Source organism: Excalfactoria chinensis, chromosome 3, assembly GCF_039878825.1.
Source record: "Excalfactoria chinensis isolate bCotChi1 chromosome 3, bCotChi1.hap2, whole genome shotgun sequence".
Classification (NCBI taxonomy): domain Eukaryota; kingdom Metazoa; phylum Chordata; class Aves; order Galliformes; family Phasianidae; genus Excalfactoria; species Excalfactoria chinensis.
The window spans coordinates 40617590-40630421 of record NC_092827.1 but is presented as its reverse complement, the minus strand read 5'-3'; the positions used below and the strand labels follow the sequence as shown (position 1 = coordinate 40630421).

At 41.3% G+C, this 12832-nt stretch overlaps 1 protein-coding gene across 1 annotated transcript; it reads right to left on the bottom strand.

Annotated features, from left to right (window-relative positions):
* Positions 1 to 229: 229 nt before the first annotated feature.
* On the bottom strand, positions 230 to 12828 carry QRSL1 (glutaminyl-tRNA amidotransferase subunit QRSL1). The gene is made up of 11 exons (XM_072331299.1): positions 12693 to 12828; positions 12349 to 12508; positions 11635 to 11733; positions 9849 to 9945; positions 7811 to 7987; positions 5950 to 6125; positions 5737 to 5849; positions 4038 to 4230; positions 3534 to 3651; positions 954 to 1159; positions 230 to 661 (listed from the first exon to the last, which is right to left on the bottom strand). The coding sequence occupies exons 1-11, from the start codon at positions 12714 to 12716 to the stop codon at positions 450 to 452; spliced, it is 1575 nt and encodes a 524-aa protein (XP_072187400.1). The 5' UTR covers positions 12717 to 12828; the 3' UTR covers positions 230 to 449.
* Between the last annotated feature and the right edge of the window lie 4 nt (positions 12829 to 12832).

The window sequence follows — 12832 nt, the reverse complement described above, 5'->3', positions numbered from 1 at the left end:
AATTTCATTTGTATTTACTCATTGGCAAATGGACTCTCAATAACTTTGTTCCATTACAGCTTGTCTGGTTGTTTCCATTACCAACGTCTATGTTCCAGAGAGAAACCAAGCTCCCTGGTAACCATGCAATTTTCACATGAAAATTCAGGTTAGTTCTTTAGTGAGCCAGATACCTTACATGCCCTACGGGGATGGAAAAAAGCAGCTCCGCAGATGAAAGACAAATAACTTCAATCTGGTGTTTTTAATATCAGTAAGAAGTGGCTCTTAGTAAGATATACATGTTTACTTAATGATTTGCTTTGCCTTAATTACACAGTAACAGGCTCTCATTATTCCATCCCGTATTACTGCATATTGTCATCTTAAACTGTTTTGTTTTCCTCCAGAAGTACATTTTTAAACTATCCCAACAGCTTTCTTGCTTTCACTGACCAGCAAATCTCATACTAGGAATAAGAAGCAGATTCCTGATGCTGAAGGACACCATTGTCATGTTTCTTCACTTCTTCTAGCTGAATCATTGGGAACTGTACTTGTTTTTCAAACCATTTGGCTACTGTGAGCAGCTGCTTCTCTTGGAATGAACGCCCAATGAATTGAAGCCCAATTGGCAAACCTCTTCCTGAAAGAGCTGTAGGAACATTTACGGCTGGCAGTCCTGAAACAAAAGAAGTTATGCACACAGAGGCTGACTATTAAACAAATGCAGCTAGAGTCATTTTTGTAACAATTCTGAGAGAACCAGAGCAGCTCAGCAGCATTTTAAAATCTAGCCCTACACTATAAAGCATTTTACAAATGCACTGTACTTATGCATAAAGTTGTTAACTTACTATTGTAAGTTAATGAGAAGGGTGAGGTATCTCATTTCTGTGTATGAGGTTAAAAAGTTGAAGGGAATGGATGTTATAGGCAGAAGAAAGCATAGTTGAATTCCTGTTCCTACTCACCAGCCATGTTTGCAGCCTGTGTTAGGATGTCATCTTGTGTGCTGCGGGTTCTGTTGTCTTCTTTGATGAATTCCACATAGGGGACTGCATCGCTCAGAGTGGTAGGAGTGAGTAAAATATCAATACCACTTCCAAAAACCTTCACAAAGTCATTGGCAATGAGACGCCTGACTTTCTGTGCCCTGACAAAGTAATCCTCATAATTCCTAGAAAGAAATATGGGTGTGAGGGTGGAATGCTATAATACTGAAAATACAGAACAATTTCTTGGTTACTATAGAAAGGATAAGCTCCATATTCCTCCTGATTAAGAGGCTGACATGTATTTGAGTTTCTCATATACCACCAGCTTAGTCACCAAACACTGTGTTTATGCTCTCAGAGCCATGAAGAAGAAAAAAAGACATAAAATTCTGTTGAAGAAAGGTGAAGGGAAAAACAAAACCCTAGTTTAAAATGGCTGAGTAATAATTGCTTTTATGGCCTTCCTGAAACTAAACTGTATATTGGATTTCACTGCAGAAAGGCACAGTAAAGTCTAGAAATAATATGAAGGCAAAGCAAGTTTGCAAAATGGGCATTAAACTCTAGGATTCAATCCAGCTAGTCACTTAATGAATGTGAAAAACTCCTATGACCTATGCAGACATCCAAATGGACTTAAAACCAAGAATGTGGTTCTAGTACACTTCTAACTAAACTATTATCTTTCCTCAGTTTTTTTTTTCCTTATACAAGTATTGGGTTCATGGCTTTCTAAACTGTCTTTATGCAATTCCGAAGCAGAAACAACTTAGCTTTACGTTTATTGTCCGTTTTAATTTCACTTGTGGAACTGGTAAACATGTAAGAGAATTCCTAACTTCAGAGTTTAGTTTCTAACACAATCACCAACACTTACTCTTAACAAAAAGAAGGAATAAACTACTAATAAATCAACCCTACTCAGTAAATTCTGACGCAATACCTCTAAACAACCATCATTTCATAAATGATCACATGGCAATTTTATAGAAAGCAAGAGCAAAATATCCCGTACAAGGCAATGCTTGCAGGAAACACAGATGTTTGTACTTTGGCTCAAGAATGCTTGAAGAACCCTGGATTTTGTTCCTCAAAAATAACTTACTGTTGACAGAAACAGGACTCTCTTGTTCAGCCCTGATGGAACACAATCTTGTGCCCCTTCACAAAAAAGTGAGCTGCATGAAATTTAAAGCAGTCTTTAGAAAGCTGACCTGGACAGTTGCAACCAGAATGAGCATACTTGGCAGGAATATCGGCATTCCATAAAAGCTGCTTCTTATCTACAGACTGACAACATTCCTATCTCTGAGAGCAACTAGAAGCCACTTCTGATGAATGCTGCTGCTGACAGAAGGAGCTTTGTCATGCACTTGTTTTGAGACAAATTACAGGACCAGGTTTTTCTGTTAGTATCTAAACAAATTGAGTACAACTCCTGCTTTCTCTAGCATACTAGGATAGTAAATAAGGAGTAAAAATGGAGATGAAAAAAAGTTGAATCGATCCATTCACCACATTGTCTACATGAGTTGGATAAAAAACTACCCTCTATAAAAACATTAGTTCAGGCAGCTTTGCCTCCCCTTCATTGCATGCTAAGGCAGGGAGCTATAGTTAATTTAACTGCTGTATCATCTGCCTTGCTCTAGAAGACCTCAGCAGAACACACCGGCAGTCTTTCTCTGGAGCTTTAATGAGATGAACAGCTACAGAACTTACAGCGTTGCAAGAGGGATGGCTTTACTGCTATTTCAGTGTCATTCTAGAGGATACATTTTCCTTTATTTTAACTATTAGGTGACAATAATGAATCATAGAATCATAGAATGACCCGGGTTGGAAGGGACCTCAAGGATCATGTAGTTCCAACCCCCCTGCCTAGCAGGGCCACCAAACATACACCTTTACTAGATCAGGTTGCCCAGGGCCCCATCCAACCTGGCCTTGAACACCTCCAAGGACAGGGCATCCACAACCTCCCTGGGCAGCCTGTTCCAGGGCCTGACCGCTCTACTAGTAAAGAACTTCCCCCTAACATCCAACCTAAATCTTCCCTCCTTCAACTTGGATCCATTTCCCCAAGTCCTGCTATTGTCAGCTCTTTCAAAGAGTTTACTCCCCTCCTGGGCGTAGGTTCCCTTCAGGTATTGAAAGGCTGCAATGAGGTCACCCTGCAGCCTTCTCTTCTCCAGGCTGAACAAGCCTAACTCCTTCAGCCTGTCCTCACAGGGGAGGTGCTCCAGCCCCCTGATCATCTTTGTGGCCCTCTGGACCCTTTCCAACAGCTGTTGGAATGCTCTGTTGGGAAAAAAAAACAAGCAACACAAAGGTGTTTCACTTCATTCAGAAGGCTCCCTGGTACTAGTAAGGGGAAAACATTTTCATTCACTGACTGTTCACTAGTTACTACACAGCTAAAGCAATAATAATGTCAGAAGTAGCTACTAGCTTGAGGACATTATTTTTCTTCATGTCTTGATGAAGAATTCTTTGCCATTTGCTTAACGAATTATTAACTTAATAAATTTGTGTTTCAAGATGTGTTCCACTTACTGTTTCAACAAGAAGTAGTTCCCTGATAGAATTCTTCCTCTTACAACATCATTAAATCCTTCTCGCCGTGTTGCAGCATACATGCTTTCTGTGGACTTGTTCACATCAGAACGGTGTCCTGGAAAGAAAAAGCAATTTAGAAATAGTTTTTGTGATCCTTAGGATTCAATAATGTAGTGGTACACATAACAGTACAATAGGCTGCAGTTTGCTGCAGACCAACATGCTTCTATTCTGGAAATATCCACAAACCACATTCCTTCCATGTTCCAGAACAGAGAAGATTTTAACCCCAGACACTCATGTGTGTACAAGTCAAACACAATAAAATATTTATTTCTTCAGTTTTTATGTGCACAGGGTTTTTCTATTGCAATCCAAAAGAACACCACCAAACATTCAACTGTGAAATGCACACTATCAAAACTGGTAATTCTTAATGCCACTTAGCAAGGTTTCTGTTGTCTGACAACAACAACAACAAAGTCATTTAAAAGGCCTTACCATATTCCAGTCCGTCAAACCTGGCCATATTTGACGCCACTTCTGCAGTGCAGAGCACATGATAGCAGACAATTGAGTAATGGGTGTGTGGTAAACTCACTTCAACTACTTTAGCACCTGCGTTCTTAAAGAGGTCAGCAGCCTTTGACCAAACAGCCAGAATTTCACTAGAAAGCCCCGGTACATGGTACTCCTTAGAGAAAAACAAAAACAAACGATGTTTACACTTACTGGCAACCAACACATAAATACCATTTGCTAAAAATACTTTGAAACTATTAACAATACGTGCTTTTAAATTCTTATTACAGCCTATCACATCTACTAAATATTTTAAAAGCAAGAAGTACTAAATAAACTGGACTCCGTCATCTGAAGAATATTATCTTCACCTTAGTAAATGATAACCCATAAAAATCTGAAATGGAATTTCAGCAGTTCTCTTCTGGAGAAGTTGTCTACTTGTTCAGCTAGTCATAGAGACCACACCACGTGGCTCTACAGTTCATGGGTTGAAGCTGTTCAATACAGCTGCCTTAATACTAGGGGTATTTCTAGCAGGGAATAAGCTATGCTCACAGTACATCAGCAGCTACTGGCACGCCTCAGCCAAACAAGCAACCCACCAGAGAACTACAATCACAAGGTTGGGACAGGACTTAGACAATCAACACTCCTGTTTTAAGATATCTGCTGTAGTCCAAGTTCAAAATATCTGGGTCAAAATACCATGTGATCTCTGAAGAGCAATGACTCATACATATTATCATAATACATGCATTAACCTGTTTGGGTTAATCTGTAGCAGCAGCAAACAACTACCCAGGGGATATGAATAATTTATCAATACTGCTATTTTAGATTTACCAACATGTAAACAGTGCGCAGAAAATTCATTTTCTACACACACTTTTTTTTCTCTTTGCATTTCACAGATTCTGAATAATTAATTGCCACTGGGCATCTCTTCTTACAAAATTCAATCTTCTGGTTTACCCGTTCTATCACAGGTTCAAGTGCTGAGAATCAAACCAACAGGCGTTACACACATTGTCTCTTTGAAGACGGAACCTTTACAAAATTATAATAGGTAATTAAAAAATAGGCTGCAGCTCCAAATGTCACGCTTAAATTACAAGCATACTAACAAGAACGACCAAATTATATGCATTAGAAGACAAATTACTTGATAAAACCATTAGCGGCTATCACAAAATTTTCTTTCCATCCCTATTAGAGCTCTGTGAGTCACAGCTCCTTGTGCTATTCAATTGCCTTTAGAATTATGCTTTATCACAGTGCCATTTAGACAAGGATTTCAGAACACTGCACAAACCAGTACTAACCTCACTGTTTGAGAAGTCACTAAAAGTAGCTCGTATGAAGTTGTGGAGGTATCTGATGGAAAAGCCGTGGAGAAGCAAGAACTGAAGCCCCCCATTTTCCCTGGAACTTCCTGGCAGTGTTTCCCACAATGATGACAAAACATTTTAGACAAAGTGCTCGCAGATGCTCCCTCTGAATCACCTACGTGGGCAACAGAGCACACACTGCTCTTTTCTGGGAGCTGTTCATACCGTCTTCACTGTTTCAAATTATGAGAGATTGGGTGTTGACAGACCAAACACAAATACTTTATTCTGGAAGGAGTTCTATTTGCCATCCCTGTTCACAGCTGCTGATGGGATTTAAATGTTACCTTAGGAATTCCTACACAGAGCTTGCTGACATCAGTCAAACTTGGCAGTGCAAATGGCTGAAAGATGTCTTGAACTGTGGTAGAGTCTTTAGGGTCATGTCCAGCAAGTGTACCTGAAACACAACATGACACACTGAAGAACAGGAAAACCTATATTGGGTAGACTGAATTCACCTTGCTTTGAGCATACGAAGATATATGTAGCAGTAATACCTAGCACAACTGCTGCATCATCCACACATCTGGTTAGGATTCCTGGCACATCCATGGAGTTCACTAGAGGAATGAGACCATGGCGAGAGATCAGTCCATATGTTGGCTTTAAACCTACTACACCACAGTGAGCAGCAGGGTTTCTGGTAGATCCTCCTGTGTCTGATCCTAAAGCTCTATGGTTTTAAAAGGATTGCCATTAGTAAAATGATTCAGAACATCTCCAAACAATAAATATTTATGGCTTTACAATGCTTGGATTTAAGTATGTCTGAGTTCTTCCCAGCTAAAAGTCTGGTTATGACAATCTAAATGTTAGTCTGCTCCCTACATCTGCTATTTTTCAGCTGTTTTCAGCATTTTTCTTAGGGCCTCTGAATTAGCCACAAGGAGAGACTGGCTCTCCCTACAAATCAGAGATAGATAAATAGAAATCAGGCATTCAGAATAGGGCCCTGAATACCTACTTCCTGCTTCTCAGTTGATCTGTTCCAATTCTGTGGTCTGTGAAAGATGCCTTGTGTTTATTTTATGATTTTCAGATATTCGTGATTATATCTTCACTAATGAATGATGACATGAAGTATCACACTCCAGCATACAAAGCAGCAGTGACACAGTATGCTTTTTGCCCCAAATAACAAGGCATGCTTTTCAAAGTCCAGGTAAGAGGTTCTTCCTGTTTCCAAGCCTACAAAGTATAGCAGAACTTCCAGTTTAGTGTAGTTCCAGTGCAACTCTTCTTCTTTAAGTTGAATTCATTTACTGCTCCTTCCCAAGTGAAACCTGGTTCTAAACTGAAACTGTCACTGTAAAAATGTCAGTGGAATTTCAAGTCGCATTGAAATTAAGGTTCTCTTGTTTTTAGTGACTTTAAACTCAAAGACCACTTAAAATAGAAGTACTATAATCAGACTAAAAAAAATATAACCTTAAGTTTTATACATAAAAATATGCTTTTTTTTAAAGCAGTAATCACTGGGAGCAAAAATACTTGAACAAGCAAACATACAGAACAAGGGTAAACAAAGACATAATAACTAAAATTACTTAAATCATCTTCCAGTTAAGAACACAACTGAAAACACATTCCAACACGTAGCTCTCAAAACTGCATAAAATGAAAAGTGTAAATTTTTAAGGAACAGTTTTATTTTAACAGATGGGTGAGGAAGAGAATATAAACAACCAATCAGTTAAATAGTGCGTTGCTATTCCATGCAGATAACTGTGGTAAAATAAAAAGATCTTTTTTTAATAAACTAAAACTCTTCTAACTTTTTAAAAGCGGACAAGATTCCACGTATCTTTATAAACTGGCTTCCTGTTTCCAAATTGGGTATTTGAAAGCTTGTAGATGTCAAATCTCACTTATATTATCACATACTCAGCTATAAAAACAAAGGCCAGGAGGAAAGATTTCTATACTGTTACAAGTTGACAGGTATCAGGTATTGACTGAATTAAGTTTTCAGTGTGTATGTCTTTAACGTAAAGAGGTAGAAGATATCCATTGTTTTTAAGAGTATGTGGGAATAACAATAATGCTGTCATTCCTTTACTGCTGTTATCACTTTTTACCTCATGCAGTGCAAAGCGGTTACATCACTACGTTGAACAACATTCTAAATGAATAGGCATAAATCTGCCTACAAGAAATCATTCTGGCTTCGTGCTATGCCATGAAAAAACAGGGATGTTGAAATAAATTCTCGCATGCCAGAGCAAACAACGCTCCCATCTCAGAGAAGATCAACAGCTTTTCTACAATTTAAACTACTTTATTAGAAAATTATCAAGTCAAAACCTTGCAGGATATTTCAAGGCGTTTAATTAGAAACAATTCCAAAAAGCTTCTTACGCAAAACAGGTGAAAGCCGATACAGCAGCTGCACTGCCTCCAGAGCTCCCTCCTGCTATTACCCAGTTAGAGTTTTCAGGCTCTGAATCAGATCTGGGTACAATTTTCTCCTTGTACTGTCTTGAATAACTCCAGGGATTTCTAACTGGTCCAAATACCCCATCTGTGCTCCCAGACCTAAGACAGAACAAAGACAGACAGAAGTGACAGACAACACATTGCATTCTCCAACTTCTTCTTTATCCGGTTCCTCACTCTAACAAATTCATTTTCAACACAAAAAGTCTGACTTATGTACAGTCCAGTACAGACAGACAACGTGCACGAGTTGAGATCTTCAAAGGGATCTTCACCCTTCACTGACACAGAATGTCAGCATCTGTTAGTGGGTGGTAACCCTGTCAGTGGCCAGGAGTTGGAAGCAGGTGGACTTTAACATTCTTTCCAACGTGAGCCATTCTGTGATTCTAATGCCACTGGAAAGGATGCAAACAAAAATATGAAACAGATTTAACGTACCTAAAGGTAAAACTATCTGCTACAAAACAAAAGTACTCCGGCTTCCCGAGCCTGCATTTGGAAAAACTGCACAAAGATGACCACAGCCTTGTGGGACACTGCTCTAGAGGAGTGGGAAAAGCCCCGCAATAGCAGCAACAAGTGCTCTGCTGTAAATAACCTATTTCTTGCTCTATAGCTCTCCCCTGAGGTCACAGTTTAATGTTTCAGAGTGTTAGACTGGCTTGTTGGAATCTGGTTTCAGCCTGTGGTAATCTAGATGCAGGCTGCCACCAGAAGCAGGGAGGGGCTTTCCATCTTGCTTGCAACTGCTACCTCAGGTTCACCAACTCCATAGCATTGGTGCTATTAGCCAAATCAGCTGAGCTGGCAGTTTACACAGTTGAAAATGAACCTAACTGAGATGCTGCCTTTCAGCTGGATCAGCTTCCTCATCAAGCTGATGGTGCAGCCATGTTAGCGATGGCATGAGACCGTGCAAATACACACACAGTACAGAAATGAGAGGCCAGGGGTGAAATAACTCTTCTTAGCAGAATCCTGTGCTCAAGTGAGCTTAGATTACTTCTAACCTTGCATAATGGGGTGGGAGGGGGTTGGTTGTTTTTCTTCTCCTGTGCTTTTTCCCTGCTTTCCCTCTGAGGCATGTCTCTGACATGGAAATGACTTTATCCACAATGATCCAATCAAAGTATTTTAACCCAACCAAACCCATGCCTTTGACTTATGTAAAATAAAAACAAAGTCAAATGCAACACTTAATGTTTCTCATTGGTAGGTGAAGTCCCGGACACTGATAGAATTGTTAAGGTTGGAAAAGACCTCTAAGATCATCTAGTCCAACCGCCAACCCATTACCACCATGGCCACTAAAGCACATCTTTTCAGTACCCAGTAGATCTGGTGACAGAAGCTTCTGTCTCTGCTCAGGGCTGTCCCAGGCTTCACTGATTTGTCAGAGAACAAATTTGTGACAGCATTTTCCAGTTTTTCCTAGCAGAATTCACCAACATTAGGCAACAGTACCATAGGCAAGTCAAAGTGTTGCTCTGGATTATCCGGTTCAGAGCAAATCAGAGTACACATACATGTTAGTCCAGTGGTTGGGAGAGACAGTAACTGTCACCAAGGTCATAACAATAATTAGTTAAGGGTAGAAACCACCAGTAAGAAAGGAGAAAAAAAAAGGCAACAAAGAGCTGGTGTGGTAACCAGATCTACTTGCTACTGGATATGCAAGTCTGCTTGTCCTCTGCTTTCTGCAAAGGTTATGCTAGTCCTTCCCCTCAAACATAGCCATAGTTGAACTCTATGTTCATAAAAAACTGACATTTGCTAATTTACCCAGCAGTAAAAGTGTTCATGCAATATTTGGCAACTCCAAATTCTCTTTGCAGATTAGCATTCATTATTTCTAACTGGATAGAAAGAAGAGTTTAAGGATTATGGATAGATCGGAACAGATGGCGTGGAATCTGTTTAATGTGGAATCATGTTAAAAATCATAAACATCACTCACCCCATTGCAAATTCATCTAGGTTTGTTTTTCCTAAAAGCACAGCTCCCTGATCCAGTAATTTCTGAACCACTGTAGCATTGTAAGGGGAAACATAACCTGAAAGCAATCAAAACAGTTAAGGGAGTGGCTGATGAGATACGGCTGATTTCTAAAAGTAGCTCCTCTTCCAAACACTTCAAATATGTCACTATTTGTGCATAAAAGTCCCCGCTGCACAGTGCCCAAATTTTGCCCCAATAGACAATATGGGTAATTCTCAACATTTAGCAAAAGTAAACTAAATACTGTTTGGTCTGTAATGGTATTTTTTTTTCCCTTCACAATTTACAGTTCAATCCTGGACTGTACATTTCCAGAATGTGAAGCTAAACCTTTACACAAACAAGTCACCACAACGGTAGCAAATTATGACATTTGGGCAATTTGCAGAAGTGGTCTAAAATGAGAAGAAACGAGGAACAGCTCTTTACAGACAAGTGCTAAGCTATCTCAAATTATTCCCGTTACCATGAGATGTGGGAGCATATAATCAGTCACAAGCTGAAACACAAATTGGCAATCCTGTGAGCAACACTGTGCATCTTCAGCCACTTTGACCTCATATAAACTATGAGTTCTGTGCCACTTCCACAAGATACTGGGTTGCAACCAGCTTCTGTGAATAACATTGATTTCTCCACCCCCGCTCTCAACTGGAACAGGACAACATCGCTCCTGAAATTCTCTACCATTAATCTACAATAAAGCACAATGGGTCTCAGGTCATGAAACACATTCTTTAAGTTGCAATACCGCATTTTGTTTCTTCTGTTTAAGAAGATATGTAATAAGATTAGCTCAAGTAAATCAGCAGAAGTTTATCTTTCTCAATACTTCACAGTTTTACTTCATGCAGAATAATGAAGGTAATGAGAAATGTTCATTACTTTCACTATGGAAACATTAGAGTGTCTGAAAAATTCCCCTTGAGTGGTAATAGAAACAACGAGCTTCAAAAATGTTCATGAATTAAAGTCATACAAGCCTGTTCTACAAAGTGGGCATGCAGAGAATAGTTAACACCTACTCTTCCTACAGCAATGTGAAAGCACTACATAAGGCAATGGATATAAACAGAACACAAAAGACTGTCTGTGTTTTGCTGGACACAACAGCAAACACTACTGACTGCCCTCCTCTGTAAAGCCAAGTGTAACATGAAAATGGGAACTACAGAATGACTCTGTTTTGATAGGCCAGAATAACTACTGTATTGTTAATGGTAGTGTAGCTACGTGAATAAAGGAGAAAATACACTTGCACTAGAAGAAGGTACACCTGTGTACAGTTACAACTGTATAGTTATAAAGTTGATGGATAAACAGAGGTTATGTAATAGGAAGAGGATAAATGATAAATGCCCACCGATGTTGAAGCATGTTATAAAACTCCACACAGGAGCAATCTCCAGGAAGAGATCCTGCCTTAGTGGTGGTCAGCCCTTAAATGAGATCTGGGAGAGGTAGACCCAAACTCCACCCCTTCTGGGAGCACAGCTGAATTACCTTCAACTGTGCTCCTGCAGCTGACTCATCGCTTGCCTCAGATGGTTAATCAGAGGTTCAGGCTGTGATCAACAGATGCTCTTGACAGAGGAAATCAGATAAACGCACCTCCTCAAATCAGCTCAGCTCATTTTTGAACATGTTTGGGTCTGTGGAAAATTTCACTCCACTAAACCTCTCGGGAGAAGAGCCAGAGCGCCGATTTCACTTTAAAAGCTCTACTGCACCTTTCATACCATACCTTTTAGCATGTTTGATGCACATGTTGTCTCAATACCAGCTGTATTGAAGTTGTCCTTCACTGCAATGGGAATTCCATCCAGCTCACCCAGTGGCTGACCTGCATTAAGAATTATTGCAAAGGCCACAGAGGTTACATCAATGTGCTATGTAAAGTCAATTATAACTTTCTTTGTGTCGCTTCAGTGCTTCTTGTAAGCCCAAGAGCTATAAGAACTTCTTTACAGTGAGGGTGACGGACCACTGGAACAGGCTGCCCAGGGAGGTGGAGTCTCCTTCTCTGGAGATATTCAAGACCCGCCTGGACGCCTACCTGTGCGACGTGGTGTAGGGAGCCTGCTTTGGCAGGGGGGTTGGACTCGATGATCTCTAGAGGTCCCTTCCAACCCCTATAATTCTGTGATTCTGTGATTCATTTAGCATTTGATGGGTTACACTGCCTAAAACTCCTGTAAGCACTGTGCCCAGTGCAGTCCCTGCAAGGTGCAGCCGGTCCTAAGGCAGCAGGCAGCTGCTTTCAGTCAGGTCAGCTGCCCCAACAGAGTCCTTGTTGCTTCCAATGTGACGACATCACGCTTATCTCAGCCCTAGGTGCTGCCTGCACCGGCTGCATCCCAAGAGCCAGGAGTGCCCACCCGGCACACATAGTAGATGCAATCTACAATAAAAGCGCCCTTCCACCAGGATTGCCTCCCTTACAAACAGGCTGACGTACCTCTTCGGTATCGTTTCTCCGCCTCCTCAGCCTGCTTTAGTGCAGTTTCTTCTGCTACCGCAATGTAGGCGTTGAGAAACTGGGTGCTCCTGATGAGAGCGAGGCACCTCTGGCAGAGCTCCGTGGGGGTGACCTGTCCTTCCTTCAGCGCCGCTGAGATCTGAAAGGGCAGCGCCAGCTGTCAGCGCCACCAAGCTGCCACCAGACCCCAACCCAGCGCGGACCGGCAATAAAACGCGTCCCCGCCGGGACACGATAAGACCTCGCGAGCCGCGATCGCGCTGAGCCAGCCCCGCTGCCGAGCGCAGCACCCGCGTCACACAGCTCGACCCGATGCCGCTAACCTGGCGCAGGGAAGCGCGCAGCATGGCGGCCCGCTACACGCCGCTACGACCCCTCTCCCGTCCCGTCCGGCCGCCGCGCTGAGCCCTTGGGCGCCGCCATCTTGCCGCAATACCGGGCGATGCCATTGGCAGAGCCACCA

Bases quoted from the DNA above. Each gene is read 5' to 3' on its own strand.
- QRSL1 (XM_072331299.1), bottom strand. From the start codon at position 12,716: ATGCTGCGCGCTTCCCTGCGCCAG. The intron at 11,734-12,348 runs GTACGTCAGCCT...TTCTTAATGCAG, and splicing joins GGAGAAACGATACCGAAGAG to GTCAGCCACTGGGTGAGCTG. The intron at 662-953 runs GTGAGTAGGAAC...CTTTTGTTTCAG, and splicing joins ACAGGCTGCAAACATGGCTG to GACTGCCAGCCGTAAATGTT.